Source organism: Mytilus trossulus, chromosome 4 (genome assembly GCF_036588685.1).
Source record: "Mytilus trossulus isolate FHL-02 chromosome 4, PNRI_Mtr1.1.1.hap1, whole genome shotgun sequence".
Lineage (NCBI taxonomy): Eukaryota > Metazoa > Mollusca > Bivalvia > Mytilida > Mytilidae > Mytilus > Mytilus trossulus.
The window spans coordinates 79,365,476-79,383,491 of NC_086376.1; the positions used below are offsets into that span (position 1 = coordinate 79,365,476).

The following is an 18,016-nucleotide window of genomic DNA, read 5'->3' on the forward strand; positions in this document are numbered from 1 at the left end:
ATCATTTAAATTGTTGATATGCTGGATATGGAAGTAGTAAAAGGAACATTTAAAACAATTTGAGAGCTTTAATTTGATAAAAGTTTAATTGGTAAATATAATAATTAACCCTAACCCTAACCCTAACCCTAACCCTAACCCTAACCCAAACAAAAATATCATACATTATAAATTATTATTATTATTAATAAAACATGGATGAGATAGAATCATGTGAAAATATAGCCAGACTTGATAACATATTCGATATAATATATGCAAAGTCAGTTTTTGACATTCTGAAGAAGGAAAATCAAGTGGAACACATAAGTGGAGGAAATGCATGGGATTTTTTTTATCAAGTAGAAACAGATAAAGTGTACACCGATTTTGTTAATTTAGTCAGACAATCAAATATTCCAGATAATGTGAGAGTCTACTATCAACTTACATTTTTACAATCAACAGATTGGAAAAATACTATATTGAAAACACCGCACAGAGCATCTCGCATAATAGATAAAGTTGAAAAAATGATAGATTTGGAACCTATTTTTAACAATGGAAAATGATGATTTAGATGAAAAACTTAGGAATGTATATTACAATACAGCAAATGGGGGAGCATACCTAAGTGCTGAAAAAATTTATCAAACGTTGAAGACATCAAGAGATGGAAATGTACCAAGCGTATACAAGATCAGGAAATGGATGGAAAAAATAGACGACTACAATTTACAAAAACCTGTAAAACGTAGAATTAAAAGAGTGAAAATAATTGTATCGGAACCGTATGAGCAATACGATGCTGACCTTATGGATGTATCCAACATACAGAAATATAACAATAAGACACGTTTCCTGTTGGTTGTTATCGATATTTTCACACGGTTTTTATGGATTTATCCATTAAAAAACAAGTTTGGGAAGACAGTAGCTGATGCATTTGAAAAAATCTTCAAACATGGTAAAATCCCTTTGAAGGTTTCCACAGATGCGGGAACTGAATTCAAAAACAAAGATTTGAAACGTGTGTTTAAAAAATATGACATTTACCATCATGTCTATTTAAATTCCGACAGTAGTAAAGCGTCAATAGCAGAGAGGGTCAATTTGACATTTCGGAGGATGATGTTCCGATATTTTACAAAGCATAGAACTTATAGCTATCTCAATGTTCTACAAAATTTGGTAGCAAGTTATAATGCAACGCCACATAGAAGTTTAAATAATACAGCTCCAAAAGATGTGAATGAGAAAAACAAATATGATTTGTGGGCATATATGTATATTAAAACTCCACCCAAAGAAAAACGAATCAGAGAAAAGAAAGAAACATTAAAAGTACAACGTAAAAGAGGGAAACAGTTTCATTTTAAAATCAATGACATGGTAAGACTGAGCCATTTGAAGAAACCGTTTCAAAGAGCTTATCAGCAACAGTGGACCTCCGAAATATTTAAAATATATAGACGATTTCTAATACATGGGAAAATCTTTTATAAAGTACAAGATTTTTTGGACAAGGAAGTTGTAGGCAATTTCAATTATACAGAGTTGCAGCGTGTGAAAAAGGAGGCTGACGCATTGTGGTTTGTTGAGAAAGTGCTTAAATGGCGAAGGCGGAATGGTCAACGTGAGGGTTATGTAAAATTCCTGGATTGGGATAAACGTTTTTGTCAGTGGATTCCTGAGAGAGATATTGTTGACTTATAAAATGAGCTTTTACATGGTCATTAACAGTAACAAAAATTTAGACATTTACCCACATAACAGACCACACAAATTCCGTACATATCTTCAGACGCCAATAGTGATGAAATCAAAATGGAAAGTCGCATTAGTTGATATTAAATTATCATCAAATAATGATCTATATATATATGCAAACATATGCGGTGATGTAATAGTCGATGGTAACAAACAACCCTTATTGAAGCGAATATGTTGCTGCTCTCAAACTGAATACTACCACTTTGATCAACTTGCATACATTCCAGTGGTGAAAAGTGAAATAAGAGACATTGAATTCTTTATTACTGACATGCAAGGGAGTCATGCATCATTTTTTAAAAATCCAGTGTCGATTACACTGCACTTCAGGTCGTATCCATACTTTGCATGATAATCATGGAATTGAACAATTCTCAATATGTGCTAGACCCTAGGACATGGATAATGTACTATGAAAATCTAGCGAATGACAAACATCACAATTCATATCTTAATAATTCATACAGAAGAACTATCCAGAGTGGTGGTTCCCTCACTAATTCAGCAGCTAGCTTCATGGAACCAATCACATTACCACAAAGTAAACCACATGCGCAATCACCCATTAAACTTGTAACACATGCACAGCAGCAGGTGGAAAATGCTAAGTCGGAAATTAGTCGAGCTGTGAAAAAGATAAAACGCAAACGTGGGAAGTTACAAAACAGTAATAGAAAAAGCCATAGAGGGGAGCAGAAGAAAACGAAAAAGACAAAGAAAGGAGGAAGGAAAAATAAAACAAACAGTAAGAAAGGAAGTGTACAGAGTGTGAAAAAAAGATTAAAGAATCAGCTAATTGAAAAGGATATTTTCCAGTAAAATTCAAAATGGCTAAAATAAATCCTGAAACATTTCATGAGCTGCAACCAAGTCAGTTGTCTTTATTCAATCTACCAGGTCATCAAACTGCAGTCACAAGAATCACATATGAACATATTCGACCAGCTGCAACTTTTACAAAGACATCGCCAATAGAGTTTCACATATCTGGTGGAACAGAGTATCTAGACTTAAGTAAATCAACAATGCATGTACGTCTAAGACTTAAAAGAGGAGATGGAACCATAGCAGATAGCAGTGACGTTAATTGCGGGCCTGTGAACTATGTTTTGCATGCATTATTTAATCAAATAGATGTTTTAATTCAAAATAAAATTGTCACATCTTCAACAGGATTTTACCCTTACAAAGCTTATATGCAAACTTTATTGAAATATGGGAAAGAAGCTAAAGAATCGCAGCTCTCAAGTCAATTATGGATAGACGATCATCAAGGAACATTGGATGATGCAGATTGTAACACAGGATCAAATCTTGGGCTCTACAGAAGAACAGCATACATAAAAAATGGTAAAACTGTTGATCTTGAAGGAAACATTTTCCATCCCCTGTTTTCAATGAATCGTTACATATTAAATCAAGTAGGAGTTACTGTGAAATTCTACAGATCGAGACCAGAATTTTATCTAATGTCAGTTGATGAAGATGCTGATTATTACCTTGAGATTGAAGATATGTATCTATCAATAGCAAAGATCCACGTTCACCCCGGCATTGTATATGGCCACGATTCTATACTCAGGACAGTAAACGCTAAATATCCCATTGTGCAAAATGATGTTCGCACAATTTCACTTCCAGCTGGTCAAATAAGTTTTAACTTCAACAACATATTCCAGAATAATAGACCCAATAAGGTATTGATAGCCTTTACGGGGAGTCAAAACATAGCAGGTGACTACTCACTATGTCCGTGGACATTCAAACATTGCCACCTAAGTGAAATAAATCTTAAAGTTGAGGGAGTGCCAGTTTCCGGGAATCCTGTCAGAGTAAAATTTGACTCGTCAAGTGGAGAATCATCCATTGTTGCATTTCGCAATCTATTTGAGGTTGCTGGGAAAACTCTGCAAGACTGTGGTAATGGATTAAACAGAGACAGTTTTTCTGAAGGATATGCCTTGTATGCCTTTCAACTGGAACCAATTTTTGAAGGTTTAGATTATTTAACATTGAAAAGGAATGAACGTGTCAATTTGGAATGCACATTTGATTCTCCCCTCACTGAACCAACAACTATAATCATTTATAGTGAATTTAGTGGATATTTTGAAATAACTCAAACTCGAGACATCATAATTCAAGAATGAACACTATGCAATTGGAGTGTATGATTAATTGTGATGAACTAATGAAGGATAAAATTGTTGGTATATTTGCAGCAGATCAGATACCTAAGATAGTGAGAAATCGACCCATGGGATTTATTTGTAACACTGAAAATCATTTTGAGAATGGTGCACACTGGATCGCCTTTTTCATAAATGAGGAACGAAGAGGGATATTTTTCGACAGCTTCGCACACTCTCCCGATTATTATTCACGTCACTTCTTAAAATTCTTTGAACACAATGCGATATCTCTGGAAATAAATAAAAAACGATTACAGAGTGAGAATTCATCAGTATGCGGTCAATATTGCATTTTCATCTTATCACTCTTATGTAGAGAGTATGATCTAACTAGCATTCACGATTTTTTCAGTGATAATCATCAAGCAAACGACATCTTTGTTTTCAATGTGATTGGTAAAACCTATTCACACTGCATATGAAAAAGTGTTTAAAATGATGAGACACATGGTAACAATCATCATTCGAGCAAGAGGTGATCATCATGAGTTTGGTGAAATTTCAAACACCCATGACTTCAATATGTGTCGGTCCAACGGGTTCAGGAAAAACTACATACATTAAAAGATTATTAGAGAACGCTCAGGAAATGTTTACAATACCACCTCAGAAGATATACTACTGTTACAGCATATGGCAAGATGTCTTCGATGAATTGAAAAAAACTGTCTCCAACATTTCATTTCAACTGGAACTGCCTGATGAAAGTGATTTTCTTGTTGATAAGGATATACACACATTATGGATCATTGATGATAAAATGGATGAAGTAGTGGACTGTAAACTGATGCAGAAGATTTATTGCGTTTTAAGTCATCACACCTTAACATCAATTATTTTTATACTACAAAATTTATATCAGAAGGGGAAGGTTATGCGATCAATCAGTTTGAATTCTCACGTCTTTTTTCTTTTCAAAAATGGTAGAGATTCACTGCAAATACAATCTTTAGCTCGACAAATGTTTCCAGGTCAAGTTCGCTTTTTCATGGACGTTTACCAACGTGCAATTAGCAGACCATACAATTGCTTGATAGTGGATATAGCAACAGGTTCAAACCCTGAATATCAGTTGCGCGCAAATCCTTTTCCGGGGGAGGACACGATTGTTTATCAACCAAAATGATTTTAAAAGAATCAAGTAGAAGCTTCCTTAAATTATTGGCGAACACTACACCTGAACAATCTGCTCAAATCATAAAAAGCACGGACCACAGACAATTACAACTATTAGTAGAAATAGTATTCAACTGTCTAAAAAGCGTCATACCATTGTCTGAGAGGGTTAAAAGGAATCTTTCAACTTTTGCAAAGTTCATTCGTGCTGTGGTAGTTAATAATATAACACCTCAGTTGAGGAGAAAACGTTTACTGAAGATAATTGTTATTATTCCAACATTGATATCATCTTTTTTCAAATACTATGACTCGGGAGTTAATACTATTACCCAAGGAGAAATATGAAAGATTGATGAATATGTCCAACCAATGTGAAATTGTTAATGTGAAAGAAAAAGAAAAGGAATATGATGGTAAAGATAGTGACAGTATAAAAACAGAAATAAACCTAGAAGAAGATGTAACCAAACAACATGGTAGTGGTCAGGTTTTGCAAAAAACAGAATTGAAAAATTTAAAAGAAACTGTAGATCGATCAAAATCAGACAATCAAGAGGAAAATAGGATGGATGTTGATGAATATGATGGTGCAGCAGAGGGTAAAGCTATCAAGATGTCTCCTGAAAAATTCTTAAGAAATGTGGAAAAATCGCAAAATCGCAAAAGATTAAAGAGTAAATGGTTATCATTTCATTTGTAATGAAGAAGTGGATTATTTAAAACTATTGGAGACTTCAATCAATCACTTGTATTTTTCTTTAAATTTGTCTATATTTATATATGTATATAATATATTGTCTATTTGTATATTTACACTGTGTACCTTTAAATTTAATTAATAAAATAAATATTTAGATAACATATGTTCGCCTATTAGTTCTAGTCCACGATCGCGTAGTATATATAAAACGTTGAAAGTGCTATTGATATCACAATTGTCATGGCTGATGATCATTTCTGCGAGGATTTATTGCGTCTTTATCCTGACAGTAACCCTCAATATCAACAGCAGTTGCGAGAGTTAAATGATCGATTGAGTGTTGATAATGACAACAGATCAAATCTTACGGTTAAGGTCTATTCATGTTATTATTGTAAACTTCTGTTTGATCACCCTTCCAAACTGAAGAGACACCAGAGAAACAGTTGTACATTTCCATGTCGACAATGTGATAGACATTTTGATTCAGCGGAAAATTTGTTTAAACATAGCAACATCGATCATACAACTTATCAGACTGGTTCAGGAAACACTGATTCAAATTCACATACTACAATCAAACATAAAAGTGTGGATAAGTCTGCTCTCTTGGGAATAGCACGAGCTCGTTTCATTTATCCGAATGAGGATAATGGGGAAAAGTATGATCTTCTAGCATTTTTATCTGGAATTAAGCATGAGGTAAAAACTCATTTACAAGAGATGTGTGTTGAACTCGGTCATATTAAGTGGTATATGAATTGTCTTGTGCAAATGATCAAGCCGAATGGAGGTGAAGGTGGTAATGATTTAAAGAATAATGCACATTTTATCTCGAAGACATCGAATCTAGTTGATAGAGCAAATATAGATGATGAACATGATATTAATGTGACATATCAAAAAATATTCAAAAGTTTTGATGAGTATATACGAAATGGGAGCGGTTGGTCATTAGATCATATTAAACACATTGAGATTAATACAGCTAAATATAAACCTTTAGGCGGTGGATCGTATATACCCCTACCAAGAACTCTTGCTGCAACCAGAGCGTTACTCAACATAAGAAACTTAGATGAAAAATGTTTTGTATATGCTATTATAGCATCCATACATCCTACGTGTTCAGGTGACCCTTCTAAAGTGCATCACTACATCCCATATGAACATGAATTGAACATGGAAGGTATACAATTGCCCGTTGCACCATCATTTGTGAGTAAATTTGAAAGGCAGAATAACATTTCAGTAATGGTGTTAGGATTTGAAGAGGGTGAATTTTTCCCCCTCCATGTAACAGGTCTAAGAGAAGCTCATCATGAAGTTGACTTATTGTATTTGAAAAGTGGGAATAAAAGTCACTGGTGTTTGATTACAGATCTCAATAGACTTTTATATCGAACAAAATGCTTGGGACGCAGTCATAAGTATTGCAGATTCTGTTTATCAGGTTTCACCAGTGAACATACTTTAGAGAAACATATAAAATACTGCTCAAAATTTGAAGCTCAACATGTGACATATCCCACCAAGGGGGTAGACGATATACTAACATTTCAAGATCACGCCAAACAGTTACAAACATCATTTGTTATTTATGCTGACATGGAAACATTTTGCGAACCTATGGTTACTGAAGAGCCAGAAGATAATCGAACCAGCACAACGAAATTAACAAAGTTGATACCATGCGGGTACGGTTATCAAGTTGTTTGCATCGATGACAGATACACTCAACCACCTAAAATATATAGAGGTGAAAATGTTAGTGAACACTTCCTTCATAGTCTTCTTGACGAAAATAAACGTATAAAGGCTATTTTGAACAATCCTGAACCCTTGTGCATGACTGTTGAAGATGAGGAAGATTTTCAATCAAGTACACATTGCCACATTTGCATGGAAGAATTTACAGATTCCACTATCCGCGTTCGAGACCATGCACATGTTTCAGGTAAATTTCGTGGCGCTTCATGCAGAGATTGCAATCTTAATTTTAAAGAACACACATTCGTGCCAGTTATATTTCATAACCTGAAACAGTTTGATGCACATTTAATCTGTTCCTCGATAGGTATTTTCAAGAGTGAAGAAATTGGCTGCATAGCCACGAATGCAGAAAAGTACATCAGTTTCAACCTATCCAATCTGCGCTTTATCGATTCATACCAGTTTTTGAATTGTTCACTAGAGGAATTGGTATCGTCAATGTCTAAGGAGAATCCGAAAGAAACATTTAAACATTTTACAAAAGAATTTGATGATGATAAGCGGATTGCTCTTTTGTTGAAAAAAGGAACATATCCTTACGAATACATTGACAATGCAGCAAGGTTCAATGAAACTGAATTACCCTCTATAGACAAATTCTACAGCAATTTATCAGAGAAAACAATTAGTCAAACCGAGTATGAACATGCGCAACGGGTATGGAATCAAATGAATATTAAGAATATAGGCGAATATCACGATCTTTATCTAAAAACTGACGTTCTATTATTAGCTGATGTATTTGAAACTTTCAGGAAGAAGTGGATAACGAACTATTCCCTCGACCCTGCAAATTATTACACTCTTCCAGGGCTTTCCTGGCAATCTGCATTGAAAATGACTGGTGTGAGACTTGAGCTATTGACAGATCCTACAATGTGGCTCTTCTTTGAGCAGAGTATACGAGGAGGTTTAACAATGGTGAGCTGCAGACATGCAAAAGCAAACAATCCCTACTTGAGCAATTATGATCCAGCTTTACCAACTTCATACTTGATGTATGTAGATGCGAACAATTTATACGGTTTAAGCATGAGCATGCCATTAGCTGTGGGGAAATTCCAGTGGTTGTCAGAAGAGGAAATAAACGATTTCAATGTCTTAAATGTATCCAATAACGCTGACATCGGATATGTCATTGAATGCGATTTGGATTACCCAGATAACTTACACGATCTTCACAATGATTTTCCTCTTGCAGTTGAAAAAGGAGTGATAACAAATGAAATGCTTTCACCTCATTCACGTCATCTGTATGAGCAAGCAAATGATGATGGGAAAGAATACCAACCGAGCACCAAATTGCTAGCTACTTTGAAAGATAAAAAGCATTACATCTTGCACTATGTGAATCTAAAGTTATACCTCAAACTAGGTTTGGTTTTGAAGAAGATTCACAATATAGTTTCATTTGAACAGCGTCCATGGTTGAAACAGTATATTGACTTCAATACCGAAATGAGGAAAAAGGCTACTAGCAATTTCGAGCAAAAACTTTTTAAAAATGGCAACAATGCTATTTTCGGTAAATCAATGGAATCGTTGCGGAAACATATCAACTTCTCTCTCTGTCATAGGTGGGATAAGTTTCAAAAACTTACTGCAAAATCATCATTTAAAAGCTTTAAGATATTCAACGACCACTTGTGCGGCGTGCTACAAACCAAAACAAAAATTTTCTTCAACAAACCAATTTACCTAGGACAAATGATTCTCGATCTGTCAAAGGCGCACATGGTTGATTACTACTACAACCACATGAAAAAACTATACAAGGAGAATGTAACATTATGTTACACAGATACTGACAGTTTCATTATGCATGTGAGAACTGATGACATATATAGAGACATGTCGTTAAACAGTGAGCTATATGACTTTTCAAATTATCCAGCTGATCACCCTCTTTACACCAAAGACAGGAAATCGATTATTGGTTTATTCAAAGATGAATGCAAGTCCATTCAAATGGTGGAATATATCGGACTAAGAGCAAAAATGTATAGTTTTATCACCGCAGACGACAAGGAAACTGTAGTAGCAAAGGGTATTAAAACCCGAAATGTTAGATTCGAACAATATAAAAACACCTTGTTCAATTGTTCTCCACTACTCTCGCATATGTACACTTTGAGAAGTTTCAACCATCAGATTCACATGGTGAAGGTTGTGAAAAGTGGACTATCACCATATGATGACAAGAGACACTTGCTGGATGATAATGTGCATTCGCTAGCATATTTTCATAGAAAATTAAAAGAAAAACATTAATACAATTGTAAATTGAAAAAAAAATCCATATCCGTAATAAATTCAAGAAAAAGAAAACACACTGTACAATAATTATATAATATTTTATTTCATGTAAATAAATATATGATTTTATAATAAAATATATCAACATATTTAAGTTTTATCCGTTTGCTATCAACCTGGGGAAGTGAAATACATAGGGCAATGGGGAGTAGCATGGTAAAATGGCGACTTTAACTTAAAAACCCCAATGAAAATACATAACTTTAAAACCCAAATGGACCTTCAAACAAACTTCAAACATAATGACAATAGGACAATGGGGAATAACACCTTCAAACATTAAGGCAATAGGACAATGGGGAATAACACCTTCAAACATAGGACAATGTGAAATAACACCTTCGAACATTAGAACAATGGGGAATAGCACCTTCAAACATTAGAACAATGGGGAATAACACCTTCAAACATTATGTCAATGGGGAATAACACCTTCAAATGGGGAATAACACCTTCAAACACACCAGTGAAATACATTGGACAATGGGGAATAACACCTTCAAACACGATGAAAATATTACAAATAAATTTTAGATTAAAATATAAGAGACATATTCTTTGGTAAATTAAACACAATTATGAAAATGGGGAATTACACCTTCAAACGCACCAGTGAAATACATTGTGCAATGGGGAAAAAGACCTTCAAACACGATGAAAATATTACAAATAAATTTCTTAAATTTTAGATTAAAATATATGAGACATATTCTTTGGTAAATTAAACACGTGAAAATCGCATGTTTAATATTTTCCTTAAAATATCGGAAAAGTTCTCCCTATTGAACGAAAGTCCGAGTGAATTTAAAACAGACCCTGGGACGTTCTTTAAATGAATGAATATCTCTTCAGATGTGAAATGGCTGCATTCCCTTATCATTTTATTTAATTGATATCTTTGATCAAAAATTTCCTCGGCAGCATTAAACACATCTAATTCGGCAAATCCAGGATTTAAAACAAATTGAAAGTCTGCATAATCCATAAAAATAATTAAAATTGGTGAGGGAATTTTACAAAAAAAATCTCTCATTTGAATATCACATTTTGTTGTTAATTTATTATAAATACATGCAACAGATAAAGTTCTTAATGAAGGTGGAGCTGACCGCTTTCGTTTTTCACTCAGTGTCTTTTTTTCTACTTCTTCTCCCATTGTCCTTTTTCTGTTCTGATTGGCTAAAAGAAATAAATAAGATACATAAACTCTAGTAAAATAGTTTTCACATCATAAATCTACAGATACATGCATGAAAACAAATGAACAAAGTGCGACACCTGTATTAAGAAATTGGATTTCATAATGGAGATTTCTAAAATAAATGAAAAGGATGAATTGAGTAGTGCAAATGTGGAAGAATATTCACTTAAAATGACAGATGAGCATGATTACAATTTTATCAATATGGATACAGCTGAAATCAGTGACCAGTTTCCACAACTGCACAGGCTTGGTGCAAAGATGAAAATTGTCGGATTGTTATTCTGTTCGATAACTCTAGCAGTTATATTAATAAATGGGCCATTAAACAGTGAAAATGATCCTCCATTCATATCTGATGATGTTAAACGAAACAGTAGCGGAAACGATTTATTTTGTAATAAAATGGACACTTTTGCTTTATCTGAAGATATTTTTGTAAATACATGTATATTGAATAGTGAACTGTTTGTATTATTGAGAAATGATCCTCTTAGAAATGAGATCGCTTTAAATCAAAGGCAATGGTTTTATCTTAAAGCGAGTATTTCACATATTGATAAATCAATCTTTGATTGGAAAAATGTTGCTAAGTTATGAATGATTTCTATCCTAACTATTGTATATAAGAACATATTAGAAACAGAATAAAAATTTGATCACTTACTGGTGTTATCTTCACTCGCCATCTTCAACTGCTTCAGAAAGTATGAATCCAGCTCCAGCTGTTTTCTTTTTCTTCTTTAGCCCCTTGAACGGGCCAGATTCTGCTGCAACAATCACCTTTCTGACGTCCGACTCTGACACTCCCGCCTCCTCATCGCTATCGCTGATAGCAATCACCTTTCTCTAAAATAAGAATATCATAATATAGAAAATCATCTTAAAATTTTAAAGTTATTTCAATGTTTTCAATTTTTTTTTTTTTTTTTTTTTTTTTTTCTTTTTATGGTACATTTAATTGGATAATTACTTTAAATTCATAAACTTGAAAATTATAACTACTTATTTTGATTTACATAGAAAAAAAAAAAAACAAAAGTTGTTTTACCTTTCTTTTCAAAGTAACTTTTTTTACTTCTTCTTCTTCTACTTCTTCTTCTTCTTCTTCTTCTTCTTCTTCTTCTTCTTCTTCTTCTTCTTCTTCTTCTTCTTCTTCTTCTTCTTCTTCTTCTTCTTCTTCTTCTTCTTCTTCTTCTTCTTCCTCTTCAACAACTATAACCTTCTTTTTCCTGCTAGGTTTTTGCAGCTAAAAAAATTAATATATAATAAAAACAATTGAACGTGTAAGAAATCATATAAATCAACGTTTGCTGTGGGAAAGAAATTCGTATTTATTAGCGGTTGAGAAATTTACCTAGAAACAAAAATGTTGAAATATCTGCAACTGAACGTTTATCAAAACATTTTTTACTTGCTATCAATAACTTTGAAAATTAATACTAACAGTGGTGAAATCAACCCAGAAACAAGTGAAATATCTGCAGCTGAACGCAAGCCGCTTGTAAATACTCTCTATCAATAACTTACTTTTAACTAAAACGTTTGTTGTATATTAAACCTATAAAGTATATATTTATGTTCAATTATTTGCTGTTGAAGGATAATTAGAACGTTTATCATATAGTTTTTACTCGCTTTCAATAACTTTGAAAATTATGTGTACTTACTAGCAGTAGTGAAATTTACGAAAAAACATATAAGGTGAAACATCTGCAGCTGGTGCTTTTATTAAACACTCGCAATATCTTACTTTAAAATAATTTTGTAGATCGCTCCTATTTCTTAGAGAATAAAATATATATCACGCTCAACTATTTGCTGCTGAACGATAATAATTTAGCTATATGTTCATGTAAATATTTACTGCTAAATATTAGAAATCACTAACCTGTTTTTTTATTTCTGCCTCAGCTTTTAAAAGAACTGGCTTCAGATTGCATAGCTCTTTAAACTCATCAGTCCCAAGAGTTATGCTTCTGCTACTTGTTAAACTGCCTATGTGGATATAAACATATCCCTTGTACGGTGTAACCGCAATGTTCTTCTTTCTTCCAAAATTCAACTCAGCCCGCTCTACTTCTCCACCAAATCCCCTCATGTACTCAACCTGGTTCATCATTTTTATCGCTTTATGATAGAATTGAGTGTACCGCGTTAATAAAGGAATAAAGCTTCCGTTTCATTAAATTTGAATAATAGTTTCCAACACTTATTTACTCCTAAAGGCTCGCCAACCTTCCATTATCCATGTTACACCATTTTATTAATTCATATGTAATTTCAGTGTAGATCTGTCCCGATCGCGATTTTTCATGTCAGATTTATCTCCAATATTGCGGCAGTATTTGGATAATACACTTTCTTTTCTTTGGATCATTGTAAATGGTGAATCTTGTTTTGTTCATGACTTTTTTTTCAGCTAGCTTCTTTTTTCCTGTGTAAATATTTCATTTTCTTGACAAGATTTGAGATTGAAGCTTGTGGTTTGACCTCTTTGAAGAGTTGTCTCATCAGCAATTAAATCATATTTCTTTTATAATTAATAAATTTAAAGTAGATAAAAATTAATTAAGCAAAGTTTTTGTTTGCAAATTTCTAGATGATATACAAATGGTGTCAACTGGTAATCATCCACATTGATTGGGGTAGCAATGCAGTGGGAAAAGTTTAAGAAAAGTCTAATTTATTAACACATATCAAATACAAATACTTTATTCCATGAAACAACATAGTAAGTTTCAAAACAAATCAAGTTTTCTGCACTATTTATATAACAATTGTAAATAATATAAACAAGAGAACTATCAAATGAAATTTGGTTATAAAAAACTTACATCATTTGTAATGCACCATTTTTTTCACATAAAACATGTTATAGAAAGCACCATGACAGCGGTTACAAATCAAGAATTTTTATATATTTATCTCTAGGTTTAACTTAATCATATAGCACTATAAAAAGTAATAAAAACAAAAGAAAAAAAGTTTAAGCAAACACAATATGATAAAATATGCGATAATATGTTGTAATTAAATTTGGATGCTGTAAATTCTCATATGAAAAAATTCCAAAGATGAAAATGATGATAAAGTAAACATAAAAACAAAAAGTTCTCCAAACATTATATACATATATATATTATTTACATATATACAATAATACCAATCAAATTTGTTTTTTAATTTAATTTATTTTACAAAACTAAACATATGTAAATGGAAAACTAAAAAGAATAATTTAATGAAAGGAATAGATTAATAATGAACTTTAATACCAGAGAAAGTAGATTATTTAATGAAAAGAATAGATTTATAATGAAATTTATGGTTTGAATGAACATGAAACATATAAACTAAGGTGAATTTATAAAAACAAACTACATGTATACTACTATTTACAATATAATAAAATGAGAGTAGAGAAATGCGAGTATAATCAAAATCTTTTCTTTAATTAAAATAAAGTGTAACTAATCCAAATAAATCAAATGAAAGAAAATTGAAAAGTTTTGGTGATATAATTTTTCATAATATAAGTAGATTTGTAGAATACATCCTCATCAGTGATTATTAAAATTTAGATAACAGTGTATAAATAAGTTTATAAAATTTAGAAAAAAGATTATAAAATTTAGAAAAAAAAAAATAAAAAAAATATAAAATTTAGAAAAAAAATTTAAAAAATTTCATAAAATTTAAAAGTTTAGAAAATTAATCATAGGTTAGTCTCTGTGGCCGAATAGATATCCTGTTTGATCTTCTCAATATTCTTGGTGGTTGTTGTTGTGCTGGGGCTACTCGTCTGTTATTTTCACGTGGTGGAAAAAAATAATTTATAATTTCTTGAAGCCTTTCATAAATTGCGATGAGGATATATTCTACAAATTAAAAAGTAGTAAATACAGAGATAGATATTAACTTAAACAGTTTTTTTTGGTGTATTAACAAAATCTGCAATTTCTATTTCGGATAGTGAATCTGCATCGACATTGAAGGAGAATTGGTGTTGGCGGAAATTGGTTTTTGCAGTTCTCTTCTTTTTGCAGATGCAAAATAACATCAGCGACAAGAGCATAACACATGCTAGAGATGCTGTAAAGATAAATTTGAATATGTCACTTACTTTAAAAATTATAAAATATATTGATATATATAAATAGATTAGACCATTGGTTTTTCTGTTTGAATTGTCTTTATAGCTTACTGTTTGGTGTGAGCTTTTGCTCTGTGTTGAAGGTCATACTTTGATCTATAATACATTGGCACTCATACCGCATCTTTTTCTTATTTATAAATAAGTGTTTTTATTAGAACATGTATATATTTTTATTTTATTTATTTATTTTATTTTTATATTGTTTGTCAATCAAATAAATAAATTAAATTTAGATACTTACCAAAAATCATTATAAGAATGATCTTAATATTATCTAGACCCTTGTCTTCCTCCTGTGCATGTGGTGTTGACTTCTGAAATAAAGAAATAAAATCATGTATTTCATGAAAATGTTGATATTAAAAAATCTTATCCTTCACATTTTAATTTGTTTTTAAGCACTATACTATAGAGAATACAAATTGACTCGTTCATGTACATGTATTTCCTAATAAAAATAGAAAACAAAACGGACGTTTTAATTAAAAAAATATCAGATAAATGCTTACCAGTTGTTTATCAGTGGTGCCGATTGACAATGTGGATCCTGGTGTTACTCTTGTTGCTGCTGTTGTTGTTGTAGAAGCTATGACTCCATTCTGTAAAAAAAAAAATATACATAATGTAAGAAATGTTTTACACAATAAAATTAATAAATAATATATAAGATCTGCTCATAGTTTAGGTTGTTTCTAGTCACTTTACATATAGAGACAATACTACGTGATTACTTTAAAGCTCTTATTATTCTGTTATTCTTTTCTAATTTCCTATATACTTACATCACAATGTATACCATTAACAATTGTTATTGTTTCTGGTGCTGCTAAAACATTGCTGCATTTAGAATTTCCTTGTTTGATCTCAATTGAATGCAGGTCTCTATTATTTGCAAGGTCCAATTGTCCGGCAACAAAAAATCTTTCGAATACGACTTTCTTTACATCTAGTCGGATTCTGGTGTTGTAGAGCCCTGCTCCAGTCCATCTGCAATGGAGAGTATCCCCCTCCACTGTGCATACATCTCTCAATTCATGCGAGCATGAAACAGCTGACATTGTGAAACAAATGATGATGAATATAAACATGGTGTTGATGGGTGGCATTTTGCAAATATTTTGAGGAATTAAATACCCGGATGAGAAATAAAAACAATAGTCTAATTAGGGAATGAATTAGGGGTAATTAATTCCGTGATATATGGTTGGGATAAGAGTGGTAGATGGATAAGGTTTAATTAATGTTTGAGTATGGATTGTTTTAATAAATAATAATAATAGTTTTTACAATATACGCTAGGGTTAGGGTTAATTAATATATTTTCAATTCTTATTCATTTTTTGTTACAAATGAAACTTAAAAGTTTTATAAAATTTCTTCTCTCAACGCGAAGTCATTTAATCTTCTATTTTTTCAGTTTTACTTTTAACTTCTTTATCCAAAATATTAACAATTTAAATTGTCTATATGTTAAATGCGATGGAAAATAAATCAAAACATTCTTTTATAAGTGAAAAAACAAAATTTTCATTTAATATTATACAACAGTTATATTATGTAATTTTCTTGACGTCTGCAAAATTCAACGTGTGAAAAAATCAAAACAGTCTTTTATATTTCTACAAATTTTAAAATCCAATATTTTGATATTATTCAACAAATATATTATACAATTTTGCTAGCGGGAACAAATTTTTGTCAACGTGGCAAAAATATTTGCTGCTGCCACACAATATATACTACTGATATAGTATACAGACCCTTTCTATTTAATAAACTCTGTGACTGCCGAGGATAGTAAACTTGAAAATGATAGCAGATAGAATTCTGAAAATGCACTTTATTTTTTGTATATGTATGTTCAAGGTGGCACGGTAGTATTTGCTTTCCAGAATTAAGGTTGCTCTTTTGTGTACCCTACTTAGGTAAATGTATCTAAACAGTGTGATTGGACAAAAAATACAGTATCAACTGAACATACTTTGCCAAACTGAGTGATGAATCAGGTGTAGAAAAATATGAAATAATTTTACATACAGATGAAAATGAATTTTTGATATTTTTTTTTAATTTTGCATTCACTGCACCATAAAAGACCCAAAAGTAATAGTGGCCTTAGGATTTTAAAAATAGCAAAAAAAGTAAACGGTCATGATACATATTCAAATTCATTTCTGAATGGTAAAATGAAAGTACTTCAGTTAACTGTGAATGTAGATTTTTTTGCAGTGTTAGAAAGTGGCGAAAATTCTAAAAAGGCTATCATTATCCCTTATGGCCCAGGAAATACTACCGTGCCACCTCAAAGTATACAGGAAAACGCAAACCGAAAATCTAATCTGACTTAAAATTTCGTCCGATGACGGGACAATATCCGGATGCCTTTTTTTCTCGTTTTTCTCCAAAAATAACTCAATCTGAATAATCATATGAATGGATGACAAATGGCACTATGCACTGTACAAATAGGACACATAGGTGTGTTGATTAATTTATTGTGGAAAGAAGAGAAGCGACACCCAAAATCGTTTAATAGTATAGATGTTTAAATGGGTGCTTATTACATAGTATGATCGCTAATGAGACAAAGTCAGAGTTCAAATAACACATGTGTAAGAAGTATAATAGTATATGGCCGTAAAACATTCAATCATTGGCAAAACCCATAGCGTATAGTAAGCAGTATCCTTTCCTCGGACATGCACAGGGTTTAAGGTAGATAGGGTGTCTTCCCGACATCTTGGAATTGGAAATACCAGATCTTTAATAGAATGTGCAAATGTTGAGAGTAGTAGGAAATTCAT

General features: G+C 32.1%; 3 protein-coding genes across 4 annotated transcripts in view; all 3 read right to left on the minus strand.

The window, feature by feature from the left end:
- Window positions 1-18,016, minus strand: part of LOC134716831 (uncharacterized) — a 41,258-nt gene that overhangs the window by 8,678 nt on the left and 14,564 nt on the right. The gene's annotated exons all lie outside the window — the stretch shown is intronic.
- Window positions 9,876-13,347, minus strand: LOC134716065 (histone H3.v1-like). Its single transcript, XM_063578792.1, has 4 exons — window positions 12,945-13,347; window positions 12,105-12,302; window positions 11,721-11,902; window positions 9,876-11,031 (listed from the first exon to the last, which is right to left on the minus strand). The coding sequence occupies exons 1-3, from the start codon at window positions 13,173-13,175 to the stop codon at window positions 11,732-11,734; spliced, it is 600 nt and encodes a 199-aa protein (XP_063434862.1). The 5' UTR covers window positions 13,176-13,347; the 3' UTR covers window positions 9,876-11,031; window positions 11,721-11,731.
- On the minus strand, window positions 14,440-16,940 carry LOC134716064 (uncharacterized). Of its 2 annotated transcripts, none has more exons than XM_063578791.1 (4): window positions 15,995-16,940; window positions 15,722-15,811; window positions 15,454-15,526; window positions 14,440-14,934 (listed from the first exon to the last, which is right to left on the minus strand). In XM_063578791.1, exons 1-4 carry the CDS (start codon window positions 16,316-16,318, stop codon window positions 14,768-14,770), a joined length of 654 nt encoding a protein of 217 aa, XP_063434861.1. In that variant the 5' UTR covers window positions 16,319-16,940; the 3' UTR covers window positions 14,440-14,767. The 2 variants fall into 2 exon arrangements, with proteins under 2 accessions (XP_063434861.1, XP_063434860.1); XM_063578790.1 differs by having other exon boundaries at window positions 14,794-15,148; window positions 15,995-16,937.